The following is a 21,063-nucleotide window of genomic DNA, read 5'->3' as shown; positions in this document are numbered from 1 at the left end:
CAAAAGTATGATGTAGGATTAGGTAAAATGTTGCTTATTAACATCAGGCCTTTTTATGCTCAACAGAAGATGGCAAGCTACCAATCTTATTACATTTATTTCAGGCACAAGAAATTTTAAAAGATGTAAAACTTTTGTTTATGCATGTGTGTCCCTATGAATGCATGCCATGTGTGTGAGGGTGACTGTAGTGACTGCTGGGACAAGAGCAGGAATGCGAGACTCAGGTTAAAGGAATTCTTAAACTGGAAATTGATTAAATATGTGTGCTCAGAATCTGAAAACCCACTGGGGCAAACACCAACAGTGTATCCTATCCACTTCCTGCTTGTATGTTCCATTTCAACAGAGTCTTTAAAAACTGTTTCACTATTAGAAGATTGCTGGAATCTCAGGTCTTCTAAAATCTTAGATAAAGCACTAGAGATCTCAGCGCTTTAGTCTTTCATTGATGACAGCACAGATATAGCATGAGAATTAAACCCACACATTTAATAAACATTGTGTTTAAAATTGCTTTTTTAGGCAATTTTTTAATTGTTTAAAGCAATGAACAAAGACAATTACGGCGCTCACACTGACTCTATTCAACTCGAGGGCTACAAAAGGGGGAGGAGGTTGAAAAATAAAAAATATACATCCTATTGTCACTGATGCTGTAGAAAAGAATTAATCCACAAAGGGAAATGGAGCAGCTATGGTGGAGATGTCAGGGAGGCTTCACTAAAACTGTAAAATTAAAAAAACCTAAAGTAGGCAAGGGAGTCAACGGAGGGAAGAGGGAACATATTCTAGCTCGAGAAAGTATATAATTTACAGCATCTGAAAATACATGAATGATATATTTTTTTTTTTTTGGTTCTTTTTTTCGGAGCTGGGGACCAAACCCAGGGCCTTGTGCTTCCTAGGTAAGCGCTCTACCACTGAGCTAAATCCCCAGCCCCATGAATGATATTTAGCACTAGCTCTTGATTTAAAACAAAATAAAAATCACATTATACTATGGGGAAAGCCTGGTGGTTATGGTACACGCACGCCTTTAATCTCAGCACCTTAGAGGCAGAGGCAGGCGGATCTTTGTGAGTTCAAGGCCAGACTTGTCTATGAAGCAAGTTCCAGGACAGCCAGCTCTACACAGAGAAACACTGTCTCGAAAATACCAAAAAAGAAAAAACAGTTTGAATCCAAGTGCTAAAGCTTTTTGAGCTGTGCACTTTTTAATTTTGGTAATTCCAAACTGGAGTTAATTCCGGAGTTAATTAGTGTGCTTTGTGACTACAGTAAAAAGGTAAAACTGGGGATTGGAGAAATGGCTCAGTGGTTAAGTTTGGTTGCCCTTCTAGAAGACCAGGTTCAATTCCCAGCACCTACTAGCACTCCCAGTCATCTTTTATAATTCAACACCCTGTTCTGGCTTCGGAGGGCACCAGGAACGCACTACACATTAAAAAAAATAATAAGATGGGAAAAAAAACACCAATAAACAAAACCCACACTTTTCTAAAAGGTAAAACTGCCCTTAATTCGATGTGTTTCTTGGGAATTCCTACCCACAACTCAAGCCTGTTTATTCCTAGTTCCGGAATACAGGAAATAAAAAGCCCTCAAGAGTTTAGGGGGAAAGTCTTGGGCCTCCACAAAACCAAAATTATCTTTTGATTTCCTGACAGCTAGCCCAGTAGTTTTATTTTCTATATAATAAATTTCAATCAATTGTCCATCCGTTAGCAAGAGGAGAGAAACAAACAAACAAATCAGTCCTCCTCCATAAAAGATGAAGACAAACGTCCCTAATCCAGCAGACGTCACGGCCGGGGGTCAGGAGGTCCCGTGGTGGTCGTCCAGGGCCCGCTGTCAGTGGCAGCTACAAGGTCAGCAGTGAAAGACCAGCCAGACCGCGGCACCCACGGGGCGCATGGTTATGCTAGCGGATTCGCCTCTCCGCCACACGGCGGGGAGTAAGAGTGAAACCGTCCACTCCAAAACTGGCAACGGCCTCAGGTTACAAAATCCCACCGCCTCAACCAGCTTCATACCCGCAGGAAGAAGCTACGCGTATCCCGATTTCAAGCGCCATAGGCAGCCTCCGCCTCCAGTTCCGGTGGTACGTCAGCTAAAAGCCTCCGGCCACCAACTTCCGTTCTTCTACCTAAGAACGGAGAGACAACACGGAACTCCTGTGCGGCGCTTGAGCTTCACTCGGCCTACTTAAAGGACTACCCTTTCCCGTTCCGGCCTGAGTGAAGCAGGCTCGTGGGCCAGTGGTAACACTGGGATTAAGAAGTTTTTAGAACCCGGGAGGTCGCGGACCGCTGCTTCGCGGCTGTCATCATGGTAAGGAGGCCTCCTCGGGCGCCGGCGACGGAGGGCCTGGGAGTTAGCGTGGTTGGGCTGTCGAGTCGAGAGGACCGTGCCTGGTAGGAACTGAGATGCTGTGGAGGGAGATGTAGCTTCCGCGAAGGAATGCTTAGCCTCTGGACCCGGAACACAGAGCTCACTGTTAAAAGTTCTGACCTAGGGGGCTGGGGATTTAGCTCAGTGGTAGAGCGCTTACCTAGGAAGCGCAAGGCCCTGGGTTCGGTCCCCAGCTCCGAAAAAAAAGAACAAAAAAAAAAAAAAAAGTTCTGACCTACCGTGGCATCAGTGCCAGCCTAATAGAATACAGTTGAGACTTGTGATACTAACTGTATAATCACATCACACCTTTTTAATGCTCAGTATACTATATTCTTTGCAAAAAGCCAAACGGCGAATGAATTGCGGATCCAAATATTCTCTTTATAAATGCCAGACCTGCCATTCTTATTATGCTGATGTTGCTTTTTAAAGTGGAATGCCTTAAACCTTCTTTGTAAGTTGCTGCATAATTGATGTGATTTTGTTACCTAGTTTTATTCTCTGAGCTAGACTTGCCCTTTGTATCGTAGGTTTTGTTTGTTTTTGCGGGTTCAAATGTAAATAAATGCTGAGGACAGTTTCACTGTTAACAATGAAACAATTTAAAACACAAAAGGGTTCCCTTACAGTACTTACAACATGCAAAATAATACACTCACTTTAGAAGACAACATAGCAGTACAGTTTTCATAGAAAGATTTGAATTCAACTATATTTATTGCAACTTTATTCCTAATCATCAAAGGAAAAAAATGAACGGTCCAAATATACATCGTATAGCCAATGGATAAAGAAGTGATTTTATATCCACACACTGGGATATGACCAAGCACTATAAAATATTTAAGAACTGGTATACACAAAATGATTATATTCTAATCGAAAGAAGCCAGATGCAAAAGGATGTATGTTCTGTAGATTCCACTCACTGGGTAAACCATAAAAATGTAAGATTGAAGATGGGGAAAGAAGAGTGACCTCAGAGTAGCACAAAGGAACATTTTGGGATGATGGAAAATAAATATGCCATCTTGATTATGATGGGTACTGAGATGTATAATTGACTAGGAATTATAACTATGTACCCACAACTAAAAATGGTAAATTTTCTTTTATGTAAATTATGTTTTTAGTAAAATAGCATTTTCTAATTAAAAAAACAGAAAATAATTTACCTTACTGTGTAAAGAAAAGAGAATTAAATCCTGTAGTAACCTCATATGTTGAATAAATTCCTTCATTAAATAGTAGCTCTCACTGAGAGTCATGCAGGTGTAAGCACATGAACACTCTCCAAGGTAAAAATATATTTACCTTTATCATATTAAAATCTTAGAATAATCTTATCAAAATTTGCAAAAATTAAGGTAACATTTCTTGAATCATTACAGCCACAAAATGAATATATTGAATTGCACCGCAAACGATATGGATATCGTTTGGATTACCATGAGAAAAAGAGAAAGAAAGAAGGTCGGGAGGCCCATGAACGTTCAAAGAAAGCAAAAAAAATGATCGGCCTGAAGGCTAAGCTCTACCATAAACAGCGCCATGCCGAGAAAATACAAATGAAAAAGACGTAAGTGGTTCCATCTACCTCTTACTTAGGTGATAATTAGTAAGCACACTCTGAATCTCTGTCCTTTCTGGTAGCATTAAGATGCATGAGAAGAGAAACACCAAGCAGAAGGATGACGAGAAGACTCCACAGGGAGCAGTCCCTGCCTACCTGCTAGACAGAGAGGGGCAGTCAAGAGCAAAAGTACTTTCCAACATGATTAAGCAGAAGCGGAAAGAAAAGGCGGTAAGCAAGAAAAAATTTTTTTTCACGAGGGAAATATCTAAATTTGAGATTTTAGATTTGTCTCCAATTTAATTTGAAACATTAAGGGCAACTATTAGTGCCATTATTAGGATGTTGAAGTTTTAGAATGTTTTTGTGTAATTTTTTTATTTCTATTTTGATGAGTTAAGGCTTGTTTATTTGTGTGTGTGTGTGTGTGTGTGTGTGTGTGTGTGTGTGTGTGTGTGTGTTTATGACAGCACATGGTGCCAACAAAGGCTAGAAGAGGATGTCAGGTCCCCTGGAACTGAAATTATTGACTGTCATGAACAGCTCTGTGGTTGTCGGGACCTGAACACAAGTTCTATGAGGAACAGCAAGTGCTCTTTGAAGCTATCTCCAGCCCACTTTGTAAATTTAGTTTGATAGAAACTTGCTGTCTTGTCACCAAGGTCGATATATCCTGGTTAAAAGAATTTTAGAGTTTAAGTTTGAAGAAAATTTATCAGAGGGAGGTGTGGATATAGCTCAGTTGATGAGTATCTGCCTAGCATGTCTATAATCCCAGCACATAAGGGATAGGGAGGCAGGAGGATCATTCTTGCCTACATAGCAAGTTTGAGGCCAACTTGATCTCTCTGAATCCCTGTAAGCCATTAGAATGTCATACATCTCTCATTTAAAAATTAATTAAAAGCAAATTTAGTAGGTAATGATCTACTACATTTGAAAATCTGTACTGCTGTGCTATTTTAGAGAAAAACACAACTTTTTTTGCCTTGCAGTGTCAAAATTGGTTCCAGTAGAATTTTACATACCTTTTTACAATTACTATAAAACTAGCTAAAATTCTGCCCCCTAGAGAAAGAACATAGATATTTTTAAGATCCTGTGAGTAGATTTAAGAAATCTAATAGGAAAATACACAGTATTGAAATCATTTTTTTAAATTTGTAAATATCCTAAATTATAATGGTGTGACTATTCCTGAAGACACTAGTGGATATCTATTCAGTGAATATATTGAATTACCTAGTCTTATGGAGACTAGAGTCCAGGGGGTTGTAAATCATTATTGTTGGTAGTGCACTGGGAAGTGCTGTACGTCCTAGAACCCGTGTCTTAGTAATGTCAGTCCAGAAGACTTTCTACAGCCATACACTGCTAGATTTAGGGGTATGGTTTGTATTTTATGTGTCTGTTTATTCTGGGGTGATACAAAGCATCCAATGTTATTAGTGAAGAAATAAAGTCTATAAATTTTAGGGGAAAATAACAAAGAAATTAAGTGGAATCAGTCCTCTGATATTCTGCTTGTAACTAGTAACAAGCACACACACTATTTATAAGTCCCTGCCTTACAGGTGTAACAAGGTGTGAAGAGATTTTAGGTTAGCCAAACAACTTTTAATGTGCCCATGATATCCAAATTTAGCTGGTTTTGCCAATTATGGCTTGTGAAGAGACAGCACAGACTTCTCAAGCAGTTGAGCAATGAAAGTGTGTGGAATGGTTATGGGAAAGTGAATCTTTTATTTTGTATGACCAAAAACACTGGACTTATTCTTACTATCTCCCCCCCTCCACAATATAAACCTACACTTTTAGGGAAAATGGGAGGTCCCTCTACCCAAAGTTCGTGCCCAAGGAGAAACAGAAGTATTGAAAGTTATTCGAACAGGAAAAAGAAAAAAGAAGGCATGGAAGAGAATGGTTACAAAAGTCTGCTTTGTTGGTGATGGTTTTACAAGAAAACCACCTAAATATGAAAGGTTCATTAGGCCAATGGTAAGTCTCTAAAGGAGTGTGATGCCTTACTGTCAACTCCTTGTTAAGCTGGATAAAGTATATTACAGCTTCCTGAAATTATTAAAATTGGTGTGAAAAACAGTTGAACAGTATCTTGTGCTATTTTTGTTAATTTAATTAAGTAGTAGGAATTAGCATTTTCCATGAATCAAAGCTGAATCAGATGAAGTCAGATTCATAGTAGATTTGAAATGAGTTTTGTATAACACATTGCCAGTGAATTCCTGTATTTAAACGTGATGCATTAGGCTCTTTATTTTTATAGTTATTTTCCTTATTCAACAAGTGAGCTGCTGTATGCCTGAAGTACTAGGCCTCAGATACAGGCCTTTGAGACAATCCACTACACAAAGGACATTTGCTTACATTTGGTCTTAGCCAAAAGACCAAAAAGCAGTGGATTGATCAGCTGAGATTTAGTGAGGTAAATGTCTGTTTTACTGCTTTTGAGAATGTCCTTCATGTAATTATTTTATCTTTATAAGGGGCTATAAAAGTAGCTTCATTTCTGTTGAGAGTAGTAATGATTATCTCCAAAATATTAAGCTCTCCCACACCCCATAATTTCTCCTGCTTTGAAAGGTATGGAACATAATTACTTTTTCTCAGAATCCTTTTGAACAGGAATGCTGGTGCTGTTGATCCTAACATTCAATCTGAATAATTTGTATTGGACTCAAATGCTGTAGTCACTGCTAACAGCCATGCTTACTAGAACAGTGCAGTTACTGGCCAAAGACTATCTGGCTACAAAGCCCAGAATGTTTATTCACTCTTAGACTATATCATGATTCCCTTGATTTTTGATTTTGTATTTATAATCTTTGGAGTGTATTTTGGTATCTTTTTTTTTTTCCTGGAAGGGAAGGTTCTCACAAATACTCCAAAACTAAGAATTTAACACCATTTTCCTTTTATTTCTGCTAAGTAAAAATAAGGCTAGACTTCACGGAGTTCTGATATTTAAAATACTGTGCTCACTGGATCCCATTCAGGTGACTGGGTGACATCTGTGTAACAAGGTTCTCTCTAAATATTCTCTAGCCTTTGAATCATGTTATTATCTACATAAAGAAAGCTAAGAGCCTACACTCAATCCCTTTTGCTTCCCCATCTTTTAAGGTGGCTAAAGTATTTCAAATCCTAAAATTGGAGCTTGTAGGTTTGATTCTGTTTACCATGAATTATTTAATCTGGAAGCAAAACTCAAGGCTGTGTATAGACCCTTGTTCCATTATTGACTGAAGATGGAGGGCTCTTTAAGGCTGGCATGTATAAATGAGGCACTAGTGCGCTGCAGCAGTGTCTGGCACATACTGTCCTTCAGTAAGCATGACACAGACTCCAAGTACTGACGTGACAGTCTGACATGGGAAGTTAAGTTGTGTGTATCTTCCTATCCACTATGCCACTTTTCATCTGTAGAAATGTATTTATTTACTCTGATGCTTTAAGACATTATTCATTCCCTAGGAGAGATACTTAGAAAAGATGAGGATTCTAAAGACCTTACTCACCATTTGGATGCATTCTTGTGTTTGATTTTTAGGGTCTACGTTTCAAAAAAGCCCATGTCACACACCCTGAGCTGAAAGCTACCTTTTGCCTGCCTATACTCGGTGTGAAAAAGAACCCCTCCTCCCCGTTATATACAACCCTGGGTGTGATCACCAAAGGGACAGTCATTGAAGTGAATGTAAGCGAGCTGGGCCTTGTGACACAAGGAGGCAAGGTCATTTGGGGTAAGTAAAAATTTACATCTGGTGTTGCTTTTCTGTACTCCTAATGCAAACTTTGGAAGTTGGGCTAGAGATATGAGAAATGAAACTCTGATTCAGTTCCACTTTTATTGCCCAGATTTATCTACAAACTTAGATGTTTGAAAATGTTTTAAAAAAGGTGTTAGACTGATTTGAAATTCATTTAGGGGAAAAAAGCCATCAGAAAGTAAACAGTAACTTAATGTATTAATAAAATGGAGGGGCTGGGGATTTAGCTCAGTGGTAGAGCGCTTACCTAGGAAGCACAAGGCCCTGGGTTCGATCCCCAGCTCCGAAAAAAAGAACCAAAAAAAAAAAAAAAAATGAAGCTGGCTGTGATTTGTGAACATAAACAAGTGTATAACTTAATCCTGAATTAGCTTATTTTCTGCTCATTTCTTATATTAAGATGGTATTTAGAAATTTTTTAAGACAAAAAGTTTTAAGATGAGTTTTGTTAACATTCCTTCCTTTTCCTTTGGTTTGGTTTTCCTTAGGAAAGTATGCTCAAGTTACCAACAATCCTGAAAATGATGGGTGCATAAATGCAGTCTTGCTGGTTTGACAGTGACATCATACAAGTCACTCCACTCACTACGGAAGACTACAGTGTCAGGAAAACACCATCGCTGTGATCCTTCTGAACTACCAATCAGCCTTACCCCATGTGCAGTCATCAGGAAGTATTTATTAAACTGTAAAGGAAAATAAAACACTGCCCAATTTACAGTTGGCATGGAGCATAATGACTTACATTTTAATAAAATGTAGTGACTGAGTAGCAAGCATATTAAGGACTAGGTATGCAGCAATACAAGTTTGTCATTACTTAAAAAGCCACCAGTGTAGTTGACAGTACCCATAAAGGTCAAGTGTTTCCCATTTTGTTGCCACTAATCCTAAGATGTGAAGCATTTTAAACACATGGTAGTGTCTAAAATTCTAAAATATTACATTTAAAGTCTGAAAAAAAGGTAAATTAGATGAAAAATTTCACAACTCAGTGCCTTCACTCATAATACTTTATGTAGTATTTCAGTGAACTCAAGTGTACGTCCACCATTTCATATATCCTAAAACTAGGGAGTGTGAAGAATTAGATTAGATAAGGGCTGGTATCGCTCAGTGGTTAAGAGCACTGGCTGCTCTTCCAGAGGTCCTGAGTTCAAATTCCAGCAACCACATGGTGGCTCACAACCATCTGTAATGGGATCTGATGTCCTCTTCTGGTGTCTGAAGACAGCTACAGTAAATAAATCTTAAAAATTAAAAAATAATTGGGTTACATAACTTTCAAACATGTACCAGTGACTTGAGATGTAGGAGTTAATTAAATTGAAAAGTCATGATTTGAGGTATAACTCAATCCATGTTCTTAAGAGTACATATTAATCTATAATCACCACATTGCTTTAAATTTTTACTTTTTAAAATCTTTCATAATACAGGCAATGTAATTAATTGTACCTTTAACACAATCATTCAATGTCTAACAATGAATGAAACTTGGGGAAAAGAAAATTTAAAACAGAAGACTAGAAAACAATCACAAAACATAGGTTTAATTACTATTTTAAAAATTGGGGCTGGGGATTTAGCTCAGTGGTAGAGCGCTTACCTAGGAAGCGCAAGGCCCTGGGTTCGGTCCCCAGCTCCGAAAAAAAGAACCAAAAAAAAAAAAAAATTTTTTTTTTAAAGATTTATTTATTTATTATATATGAGTACACTGTAGCTGTCTTCAGATACACCAGAAGAGGGCATCGGATCTCTTTACAGATGGTTGTGAGCCACCATGTGGTTGCTGGGAGTTGAACTCATGACCTCTGGAAGAGCAGTCGGGTGCTCTTAACCGCTGAGCCATCTCTCCAGCCCCCCCAAAAAAAAAATTAAGGGGGAAAATAACCTAGCAAAGAAACCAACCATAAGTATAAGTTTTAAGTTTTAGAAACATACAAAGATAATAAAGGAACAGGAAGGTTAGTTCCTTGGAAATGACTGACCAGCAAAGACAGAATCACTTCAGGACCCACCTTATAAATTTTACCAACAAAAATGGGCAATGTGTATTTATTTGCCTAAGTTACAGTGAAAGGAAGTCAGACTTCAGGTAATCAGTGGGTACTGCTGAAGTATGCTTGCTTAACTTTTTAGTATTAAAACCAACAAACTGTCTTGCAGGAAGTATTAAAACAAGCACGAGTTCTATAAGAGCTCACCCCAAGACACCAGATGGCTAATGGACATAGAAGGCAAAAGCTGCTCTCGCAAACGGTTACATCTGAGTAGTATTAGTACAAATTATTTAGTGTTCCAGTTTGCTGTGACCACAGCTTAGGTAACTCCAAAGGGGACAAAGCCAGAGACGTTTAGCTGATAGAAGGGCTTGAAGGTACACTGCTTGCTAACACTGGGTAAGTAACACTGGTCACCTGTTCAAAGCAGACCATAGTGACCAGACGTCCTCCTTAGTCTCTACAAATCAATGGGAAAAGGAAAAGTAGACACACAGAGAAGACTGACAGTCTAAGTCATGCCATTTGGTTTTATTTAAAAAAATCATAATAGAATCTCTTTAAAAGTTTTAAAGGAGCTTTACAATAAAATTCTTAAATAAACTTTTGTGTGGTCTAAGTGAAAGTAGAACTAAACTTCTGGTAATACTCATCTGCTTTGTTATGTAAGGAAATATATATGTATATACACTAGAAGGGTGCTTCCCTCTCCACAATCATGACTGAAACAGTACCAGTTCACAGGAGACTAGAATATGACTGAGCACTCAGCAGAGCGCTGCTTGACGTCACTGTAGTCCTCATGCCTTGCAAAAGCCACATTTGTTTACATTCCCTACTGAACATAAATTTTGTTACAAATTTTATATAAACGTTACTGAATATGAAAGATTTTTCCTGTGACCTAACTTTCCTCTATATAAACTTTAACGCCACAGACAAGTAACAAGTTTTCTTGTATACCGAACAAAATGTTTTGAAACTGCTTTGAATCCCATTTATAGCAAACACATTTAGGAAGTATAAGTAAGTTTATACTGCTAGTACCCAGTGTGATATGTAAATATTTTAACTCTAGAGACTATTCATACATTGAGCTGCCAGTGAGTGCAATCTCTTAAAAACACTCATTTAAAGAATGTAATGTAAGGGGAACAATAGCCCACAAAAAACAAAACAACAATGTACCAAGAAATTTTTAAATGTTAAAAATGAAAAACAGAATTTGGAAGTTTCTAAATCTTAACAAACCCTTCGGTTACTATCTGTAAATTGACAAGTTTCTCTAAATGTGTAAAACAGCATCCACGCTTGCAAATTCACTAGTTAGTCAGATCTACTTTATAACTTAGCATTTACTAAGAAAAATGGTCAGTATAATTTTCACTTAGAATGAAATTACCTAACAGCTAATCAAAATCAAGACAACAGGTAAGTGCAAGTGATCTGACTTCATAAAAGGGTTTACTATTTGGTCTGCTGCTTAAAGATCTTGACTAATTAGACTTTTCTAAAATACCAGCATCCCTAATAAATGAAACATAAAAACATCAAATCAGCTGACTGAAGACTGAATGGACTGAACATAGACTCACAGCACTTCATGATTCAAATTCCCAACATTCATCTCAAAAGTTCAAGCTGTTTCAAAAACAAATCTGACTGGTATCAAAGTAGTCTCTAACTAAAATACAAATCAAAGGACATGGTATTTCCCAAGTGACCAATTCTCTATGAACCCTAAGAATAACCAGTTTGTTCATTTTAATAACAATTGTCATTAAATAGTTAATTTAAAAGTATTTCTAAAATATCAAACAGTCAGGTGGTGGTGCTGCACACCTTTAATCCCAACACTCAATAGGCAGAGGCAGTCAGATCTGAGCTGGAGGTCAGCCTGGTTTACAGAGCAAGAGCAGGACAGTCAAGGCTATACAGAGAAACCATCTTAGAACAAAAAAATCAAATGCTCTTGCCATAGCAATAAAGTGCACATACAGATTGGCCTACAGCCAGTACTCTGAAGACATCTAAAGTACACAAGACCCAAAGGGACAGCAGAATCAGAGTGTAGGCATTTGTACATCTCCTAGGGCAGCTTTACTCCTTCCACCTAGCTCTACAGGTAGTCGGACAGAGTTCTAGACCTATCCAAAAATGGACACAAGGGTGTACTGGCAAGCTGGATGGAGGTCTTTTGATATGAGAGTCACAGTGAGTTAGACAGCAGTAGAATTAAGGAGGCTTAGGAAGGGGCCTATACTTCTGTACTACCTGTGATCAGGACCACAGTCCAAGTTAAACTGAATGCTAAATTCAATGACTTGAGGTCTTTAAAAGATAAAAGCATACTTAAGCTTTTCAGCATCTACAAATATATATAGAAAAAATTATAGCAAACTAATACTTCAGGTGGAATTTGAAATTATGTACCCACATACCAGTTACATCTTTAATAGTACTATTAACACCAGATGATATGAAGTCTAGGCTACTCAGAGGCTTGAAGAACTCCACCTACAACTAACATTAAGAAGTAAAAACAAAAACAATCATCTTCATAAACCACTGATCACAAGTTTCTCATTTTGTTCTCCTGATATATTAGTTAACTGACATTTTGTTTAGGTATGCCTACACTTAAGGACAGAGATTGATTCTGATACTAAGATAAAACTTTAAGAATCCTTACCAAGTTTTACCATTAAAACCAGTAGTATAAAAGATTCCTATGATCAAAGTCTAACAGTTTTTTTAAGTTGTCTTTTTAAAATCTTAATGATTAGATGTTTTACTTGCCGAAGGAAAATTATAACCTGGATTTCCAAAATTGACACATGGCTCATAAATAAAAGTTACAGAAAATAGCCTGAAAAATGAAAATGAATGGCGAATCCTCGTTCTAAAAGAAAAAGAAAACCTGTATCTGTAGGTTCAAATTGAAATTTTAAAATTTGTCCTGTGCCCCATGCTGTTTATTAATTAACCATAGTTTAAAAACAACATCAACAACAACAAACGTATTTATCAACCACGTCTCTCCTCCATTCAGGTCATCTTGGCTTTCTTCTTGCCAGGTCCCTTATGTCCTTTGGCCTTTCTTCTCAGACTGCGCCTGTCTACTACAGGAACTTCCACTTCAATCTCCTCTGAGCTGCTATCCACGGCTTTCTCTGCTGACTGTGCATACTGTTCCAGTTGCTCAGAAGATGCTTCAGACTGCTCCTCTGACTGGCTCTTCTGTCCTGCATTCTGTGGAAATGGCACGTCTTCAAGTTCTACCTCTATCAGAGAACTCTGAGTAGCCGATGGTTCCTGGGCTTCAGGTACCCCCTCCTCACCCTGGTCTTCCACTGAGGAAGTAGTGTTGGGTGATACATTCTCAGAGACTGGTTCTTCAGGAAATTCTGCTACCACAGAATTTGGAAAGTCACCATCTGACTTTTCTTCATTTGATAGAGTGGCAACATTGTCTGAGCTCCCCAAAATAGTTTTCTTTTTTGAAACTGGGGACAGATTTTCTTCAGTATGACCTTTATCATTAGAGGGGCCTTCATCAGTCAACATTTCTGCGTCAGTAACAGGTGAGGTCTGGGGAAAGAACACAAGGCAAAGCTCAGTAAAGAGTTCTGCAATGCACGTCTACAGTGACTCATTCTCAGACAGTGTCACTGAACTACCATGGGAGAGCTCACTAGTCATCACTTTTGTTCAGCACGAGGACATTATGTTAAATCCAACTAGTGTCTCCAAAACTGTCTCATGGTGAGTTTACTACAATAAATTCTTAGAAGAGATCTTGTTGCCTGAGAAAGTATCCACGAAACTTTAGGCTTCAAGATCGTACCAAATTAATTGCCCCTAGGTTTTGGCATTGCTGGAGCCAGAAGGAAGTCTCCAGGGACAACACTGCTACCCTCACTGGGTGCCAAAGGCCAGTGTCCACAGATCAGACACCCCGGAGAGGGATGCAGACGGAGAGTAGTCACGCAGCACACTTTCCTTTGAGGGAGTGAAACTTAATTCTCTGGGGTCTCAAAAATCTCTGGGCTGTCAAAAGTGGTAAGGGAACAAAAATTAATTGTCTGGGAAATGAACGCACGCACGCACGCACTTGGTAAGAAAGCAAGGCTATAGCAACTTTATTCTTCCTCCCACAGCTTACATATCCCAGCAAAATCTTCCAAGCAGTATTTAAATTACAATGTGGTTAGTCTATTTTTCTTTAAATGAATGATTACAATAAATACAAGTAAAGACAGCATGTTCCCCCGATACTCTTTACACAATTAAACATTTTACTTATCACAGGTGAAAAAACCAAATTATTCCCAAGAACATTCATGTCTAAGTACCTTGTTATAGATTAACAAAGTATAAGCAGGCAAGCAAGATACTTTTCTCAGGCAGTTTCTCTTACTGGCAGGCTGGAACTTGTGGTTACGAAAAGAGGATCGGTCACTATCTTAGTAATCTTTAAAAAATCTTAAAAAGAATCACAAAGCTAGGGGTTGGGGATTTAGCTCAGTGGTAGAGCGCTTGCCTAGCAAGCACAAGGCCCTGGGTTCAGTCCCCAGCTCCGAAAAATAGAAAAGAAAAAAAAAAAAAAAGAATCACAAAGCTAAACTTGTGCACACCACTCACCAACAATTTTTAAATAAACTGTATAAGGAAACCAAGGGCAAAAAATACGTACAAGAAATTAATCATCTTGATCACCAACCCAGCTTTACCAAGAAAGGCATGTCACCTGGTTGAAATGAAAATTTCTGGTTTCTTTGGAATGTCAGTTCTGTCAAATGATGTTTTGCTACAGCAAATGATATTAAGAAGAATATAAATATAACCCAACAGACAGTGGACAATGCTGGATGGTACTGGTAGGTCTTGCCATTCCTTACTGTTCATTGTTTGTCATGACTTCATAGAAAGAAATGCACAAAAGCCTTCTGCTGATGTTCTGGAGGCCTCTTCTGGGTCAGCCTGCCTTTGCTGAGCTGTGAGTGGTGTCTACGAATGATGAAGCTGCCACTTCTGACTTGTGTGAACTGACGGCTGATATACCTTGACGATAAAGACTGGACTCGCTCCAAAGAGCTACTTCTAAACAGATCCACATCCTCCGTATCCTAGAAACCTTCCTTTTCCCTCCTCCGGTGGGTGGTGGGCTAGAAGGGAGGCTGAAGTGTTTAAGAGCCCTTACTAAAGTAGGTTGGAAAATCTAAGCCTGCACTGAGCACTCATCAGGCCGCCACTGTTCTTGTTCTCTGACCTCAAAAAAGCAAACAAACAAAAAAATCCCAACTATTAAAAGTGTGCCTTTCTGAGCTTTAAATTATTCCCCCAGATTTTCTACATCAAAGCCACTAACAAAAACATTTTAACCTAACTTTACTAATAATCTACATCTCTATGTTCTTTCTGAGGCTGGTGTGTTATAGGATATTAGATCGCATTGTGAACCCCCAGACAGTGAAATGGAAAAGCCTTGCTGTGTGGCCCAGAGCTAGGACACACTTTTAAGAGGTAAATAAAGTCAACCATAGGCCAAGAGGCGCGGCAAGCAACCAGCTGACAGACAGGAACATAAGTAGACAGAAAGGAGGGTCTCTGAGTTGAAGGATTTTAAGGCTGTACACCAGGTCAGCTGGGTGTTTGCTTTGCCTTTCCTAAAGGACTGCGTTGCTAGGCTGGAGGACCCGGCAGGTTTTCACCACAGCCTTTGGGCTCCTAAGTCTAGACTAGTAAAACCAAACAATTAGGATTTTGTTTTTGAAAACATCAGTGGTGAGTAAATCATAAATCTTGAAAAAGATCAATCACAATACAGTGCCCAGTGAAGGACCAGAAACTCCTTAGAGATGTCACACAACTCAAAGATTACAAGGGGGGTGATGACCATGAGGCAAGAAGCAGAATGTTAAGGCCACACCAGCATGAAGTCCTCAGGACATGCAGTCCTTCAGCAGCTCTGCCTCTCTAAGATACACGTATCTTGACTCTGCTAACCTGTGCTAGCCTGTGCTAACCTGTGCTATCCCGTGGGCCTCACTCCTGAGTTCTAAAGCTTCTCGCTGTTGTTTTGCGTAGCCTGACAGCCTGGCAGATCTGACTGGTTACATTAGACAATAGTCATCAGGTGACAGGAGATTTACCCACCACCTTCAGTAAGCTTTACTACACATGTCCTTTAGCCATACATTCAAATATCTCAGACTAACCAAATTCATTTAAGTAGTCTACCGAGGTTTTCTTCAGCCTTTCTACTGAACTTCAAACAAACAACGTTACTATAGAAGTCATAGCCAGGGCACACAATAAGTCCTCAAATGTTTGGTAAACCATGCTTTTGTTTTTGGTCCCTTTGTTTTTTGTTTTCCTAATCATTTCCCTAAGTCTGTAAGAGAGAGTTCATTTTGTCACCATAAAGGACTTATGATATGTAGTGGAGTAGAACTGAACCTTGAAAGGCAAATATAAAAACTTACGTCTGAAATAAAATTTTTCCTAAAGGATGACGTAGAGAAAAGATTCTGAGTCCTCTATCTTCTGGCACCGAATGGTGCCAATATTGGCAAATTTACATATGGAAACTGAGGTGATGCCTTTCCTACCTGGTCTAGTGTAGCCTCGGGTGCTTTTGAAGACTCTGCTGCCCGTGGAACAGGAGGCCCAGTCTCTCCACTGGAAGTTAAAGGTGGAATTTCTTCTTCAGGACCCTCACTGCTGGAGTCATTTTCTTCAGCTGCAAGGGAAGTCTTGAGGGCAGCATCTGTTACCTCACCATTCACAGGCTCTAACGCAGAGTCCTGCACCAAGAGGGAAAGACAGGATACAATTACAAACTGATTGTTCAGGAGAGGTGCATTCTCACTCCCTACTTAACCACCCACCAACCCTCACAATATAAAGTATCAGTTAAAATTTATTCTTACTGGGGGCAGTGTAGAGGGTGGGGCTCAGTAGGGAATGTCAGTGAGGTAAAGAATCCAAGGCCACACATCCCCACTGTTCTCTGGTGCGAGGTCAGGACAAGGATGGCCAGGGGTTACACAACGTGGCTCTAAGATCCTTCCCCTTCTATCTCTTCCTTAAAGGACAGTCATAGAATGGACTTTAGAGTAGAGAGACAGCAGAGCACCGTGAGACTGATGCCAGCCCTGTGAGACAATGCTGGGTGCTCAGCACCTGGGACGTCGGGCTCTGTAAGAGAGCTTACCATGCCAGAGAGGAGCGCTACCAGGCTACAAAATCTAGGTCCACTTGCTTCTTGCTGAGAAAACAAAATCTCCAGTCTCAACGGACTCTGTCAGTCAATGCAAACAATCAGTTCTTTGCCTCACATAGTAAAGTATAGAAAACCGACACGATGGCACCAGCCTTCTAATTTCTGAGACTTTCTTCCAATATTTATCAATTTACATCTACTTAATGTTTAATATTTCTAATTCCTAATGAAAGTCTAATAACCAGAAGTAACACCATTCCCATTTTAAAAACTTAGAAAGTTGATATACAGTAACTGTTCAAGACTAGATTCCTAAAAACTCTTCTGGCTGGGCGTGATGACACACGCCTTTGATAACAGCATTAGGGAGACAGAGACAGAGACAGAGACAGAGACAGAGAGAGGAGAGAGAGAGAGAGAGAGAGAGAGAGAGAGAGAGCGCACATGCGCGTGCGCTAGATCTCTGTGAGTTCAATGCCAGCCTGGTCTACACAGTGAGTGCCAGGACAGCCAGGGCTCTGTAGGGAAACACTGTCTCAAACAAAACAAAAACAAAAACAAAAACCAAAGTTTTCCAAAAAGAGATGTTCACAGCAGACTTAACTGTGCCAGAATAAAACTTTTCTAAAAATCACAGTTTTCTGTTGTGGTTTGCCCTGAAGCTATCTGTATTTTGATGCTAATTCCACTGCCCCAACGACAGCTGCCTAGTCACTACTCAGAACTCAGGTGACTTCACCAGAACCTTCTCCCCATTGAATTTGTAAAGTACAGGTGAGGGGCAGGTACAGGATAGAAGGAGGCCTGTCATTGGAGGAGAAGGAAGGATGGGTGGGAGAGAAGTTTGAAGGAAGAGGAGGAGACAGGACAGAGAAGAAGAGACAGGAGAGAGAGAGAGAGGGTGAGAAGCTGTGGCAGGACAAGGTGGCAGGTGATGTTAAGATTCTGCTCTGTGTATTTACAGGTTGTTATTAATGTTCTCAAGGGATGGATAGTACCGGGCTTTGTATGTTTAAGTGGGCAATTATATCTTACCAATTGGATCTAAGATTATTGTGTTGTGTGCTCTTTTATGTGGGGGTTTGAGTGTAGGAAAGTGCAGCTGGGCTGTGTTTCCGCCAAGATGTCTAGCAGATATCTTGGGGCACCGAGGTGCAGACCAATCGGGGTAAAAGACTACTCTTTTATTTATATATTTTTACAACAACAGTTTTCAGGATGAGCTTGGAGGTGTGACTCTAATCCTAGTGCCTGGAAGACTAAGGTAGGAGGGTCCTAGGTTTGCAGACGGTCTAAATCAGTTTAAAGGCAATTCTAATGTCAGCCTGATTACACAAAAGGAGACAGAATGTTTTATACCATTAATATATGTCTTACTTGTACTGAAGGTTTCTGTGTCACCTTGGCACAAGCTAGAGTTATCAGAAAGGTACCTCAGTTGAGGAAATGTCTCCATGAGATCTAACTGTAAGACATTTTCTCAATTAGTGATCAATGGAAGAGGGCCCAGCCCATTGTGGGTAGTGCCATCCCTGGGGTGGTGGCCCTGGGTTCTGTAAGAAAACAGGTTGAGCAAACCATTGGGAGCAAGCCAGTAAGCAGCACACCTCCATGGTCATAAGCTCTTGCCTCCAGGTTCCAGCCCTGCTTGAGTCCTGACTTCTTCCAATGATGGACTACAATCTGGAAGTGTAGGCCAAACAAACCCAACTTGATTTTTGGTCATGGTGTTTTTGTTGCAGTAATAGAAACTCTAACTAAGACATTAGCATTATACCAAGTGGTACACAAACTTGGTTACACACAGAAAGTAATTACAGTGAACTCATAAAAGCACCAACCAGACCGAGAAAAATGTTCAAGGAAAGAAAATGAGAAAGGCAAAACATAAGACAGAACCGTGGTCACAAAGAAGCAATGAAAAAGAAAAGGTCAGTCCTTTAAATTTGAGAGCAGAATGGACAAAACAGGAAAGCAGATTCAAAACAAAAGAATTAGGACGGCTCAGAGGTGAAGAGTACTACTACTCTTGCAGAAGACCTGTGCTGGGTCCTCTCTCCCACATTATGTGACTTAACTGTCTGTAACTACAGCTCTGAAGAGTTCAGTACCCACTCGTGGCTTCTGTGGGCACCAGCATGCATATACACATGCTTACACAAAGATATATCCATATATGCATAATTAAAAATGCATGAGGAAAAAACAGAAGTATTATTGAACTGAATTAAGATGACAGAAATATGCAGTGGGCAAGTGACTGTAGATCTAAACCTGGGATTGGGGATGGTTTAGTTGATAAGGAACACTTGGTGTGCAAGCATGACAACCTGAGTTCAAATCCCACATCCACATAAAAAGATGTAGACGCTGCTGTTTGTTCCTGAAAGTACCAGCAATAGGAACCAAAGACAAAGGGTCACTAGTCAAGCATCATAGTGAACAAAGAGTCACTAGTGATCCTAGGGTCACTAGTCAACCAGGCTAGCTAGCAGGTCTAGATAAAGGGTAAGTTTCCGTTCAGTAAGACAGCCTGTCTTAAAGCAGTAAGGCAAACAGCAACAGAGGAAGATACCTAACATCCTTTTCTGGCCTATGCATGTGCGTATATGAGCAAATGCACCCCTAAACGCAAAATACTGACTTCCCCAGCATGTATACTTGAAGAAGAAAAAAGCATGAGTCAAATATATACAGACACACACACACACACACACACACACACACACACACACACACACCCACACACCCCCAGAAAATTAAGGAACCTTAGGTAGGGTAAAGCAGTCAGTTCCCTAGAGAAGAAAATCCACTGAATGACAAAGGCAGTGTCGCTGAGGAGCAGTACTAGCATATACTCAATGTCCTGCTGATGAGACAAGCTGCAGGATATGTACTGTCTCCAATAGACTACATTATACTATAGTTTAAAGGGGGAAAACTATAAACATTTAGTCTTTTTTCCCCTCAGAAGTATATGCTTTTATTTTACCCAATTTCCTAAAAGAAAAAAACGGCATTTTAAAATACAGTTTAATGAGGTAGAGGGAACAAAAGCTAAACCCTACTGACTAAGGAAACTGGTAGAAGAGCTTGCTGTTCCAGTGGACCCAGACTTAATTAGCAACACCCACATAATAACAACTGTCTGTAAATCCAGTTCCAAGGAACCCCATGCTTTCTATTTTGTTTTTCATTTTTTTTTTCTTTTTGGTTCTTTTTTTTCCGGAGCTGGGGACCGAACCCAGGGCCTTGCGCTTCCTAGGTAAGCGCTCTACCACTGAGCTAAATCCCCAGCCCCTTGTTTTTCATTTTTTAAGACAGTATCTCTCTTATGTAGTCCTGGCTGTACTGGAACTGCGTAGACCAGGCTGGCCTCAGATCTCAGAGATGCCTCCAAAGTGCTGGGATTAAAGGTGCGCACCACTATGCCGGCCCTCTTCTGACCTTCAAAGGGAGCAGGCTGGTACTTGGTGCACAGACACAAAAAGGCAACATACCCATACACATTAAAAAAAATAGTAATAAGAAAAGCTGGTAGTACTGTCACTCTTATATTGTGTATACTAGGAGAAGAGGCAGAAGACTTTTCAAGAAACGCAGTTGCATATGAAACAAGGAACCAGGAATATTTAAGCAAAGGCCTGAAGATATCAAAAGGAAAGACAAACGGGTAAAGGTGAGGGAGAGGATAGGATAGTAAACATATAGAGGTCAAGTGTGAAGTCTGATTAATTAGTTTTGTTAGATACAGAAGATTTATCTATTAGTTTTCGGTGTTGTTTTCTTTTGTAACTACTTTACCTATCTTTTGAGGGATTCAGAAAATCTTCTGAAGAGATGGTTCTAGTTAAGAGCAAAACTGCTCTTCCAGAGGTCCTGAGTTCAATTCCCAGCAACCACATGGTGGCTCACAACCATCTGTAATGGGATCCAATGTCCTCTTCTGAAGACAGCTACAGTGCACTCATATAACATTAAATAAATAATTTAAAAAGAAAGGAAGAAAATCAGTTGCAGTTTAAAAAAAAAATCCAAATAACTAATTTTCATTCTTCTAACAAAAGTAAAGCT

General features: G+C 39.6%; 3 protein-coding genes across 10 annotated transcripts in view; 1 reads left to right on the top strand and 2 right to left on the bottom strand.

The window, feature by feature from the left end:
- Gfm2 (GTP dependent ribosome recycling factor mitochondrial 2) overlaps positions 1–2,175 on the bottom strand; it is a 38,749-nt gene extending 36,574 nt beyond the window's left edge. For 2 of the 4 annotated variants that reach the window (XM_017590700.2, XM_063281491.1), the window contains exon 1: positions 2,037–2,175. The gene's annotated coding sequence lies outside the window, so the exon portion shown is untranslated. The remainder of the gene's footprint in view (positions 1–2,036) is intronic. The other 2 variants (XM_006231830.5, NM_001100665.1) reach the window with 2 other exon arrangements.
- Positions 2,176–2,233: 58 nt separating this feature from the next.
- Nsa2 (NSA2 ribosome biogenesis factor) lies at positions 2,234–8,485 on the top strand. The gene is made up of 6 exons (NM_134415.2): positions 2,234–2,334; positions 3,789–3,976; positions 4,051–4,201; positions 5,789–5,968; positions 7,539–7,731; positions 8,247–8,485. Exons 1-6 carry the CDS (start codon positions 2,332–2,334, stop codon positions 8,312–8,314), a joined length of 783 nt encoding a protein of 260 aa, NP_599242.2. The 5' UTR covers positions 2,234–2,331; the 3' UTR covers positions 8,315–8,485.
- Positions 8,486–10,265: 1,780 nt separating this feature from the next.
- The window catches only part of Fam169a (family with sequence similarity 169, member A), a 60,666-nt gene continuing 49,868 nt past the window's right edge, over positions 10,266–21,063 (bottom strand). For all 5 annotated transcript variants that reach the window (XM_063281717.1, XM_039103472.2, NM_001427646.1 and 2 more), the window contains 2 exons: positions 16,376–16,570; positions 10,266–13,352 (listed from right to left, as the gene is read on the bottom strand). In XM_063281717.1, coding sequence (XP_063137787.1) covers positions 12,810–13,352; positions 16,376–16,570 — 738 coding nt within the window. In that variant the 3' untranslated portion in view covers positions 10,266–12,809. The remainder of the gene's footprint in view (positions 13,353–16,375; positions 16,571–21,063) is intronic.

The sequence above is a fragment of the Rattus norvegicus genome, chromosome 2 (genome assembly GCF_036323735.1).
Source record: "Rattus norvegicus strain BN/NHsdMcwi chromosome 2, GRCr8, whole genome shotgun sequence".
Lineage (NCBI taxonomy): Eukaryota > Metazoa > Chordata > Mammalia > Rodentia > Muridae > Rattus > Rattus norvegicus.
Note: the sequence above shows the minus strand (reverse complement) of the source record. Positions and strands in the feature narration are given on the sequence as shown.

What these genes read in the sequence shown, in the direction of transcription:
- Nsa2 (NM_134415.2), top strand. An exon ending in AAAATACAAATGAAAAAGAC is followed by an intron (nt 3,977 to 4,050) that starts GTAAGTGGTTCC and finishes CCTTTCTGGTAG; the next exon opens with CATTAAGATGCATGAGAAGA. An exon ending in AGAAGCGGAAAGAAAAGGCG is followed by an intron (nt 4,202 to 5,788) that starts GTAAGCAAGAAA and finishes CTACACTTTTAG; the next exon opens with GGAAAATGGGAGGTCCCTCT.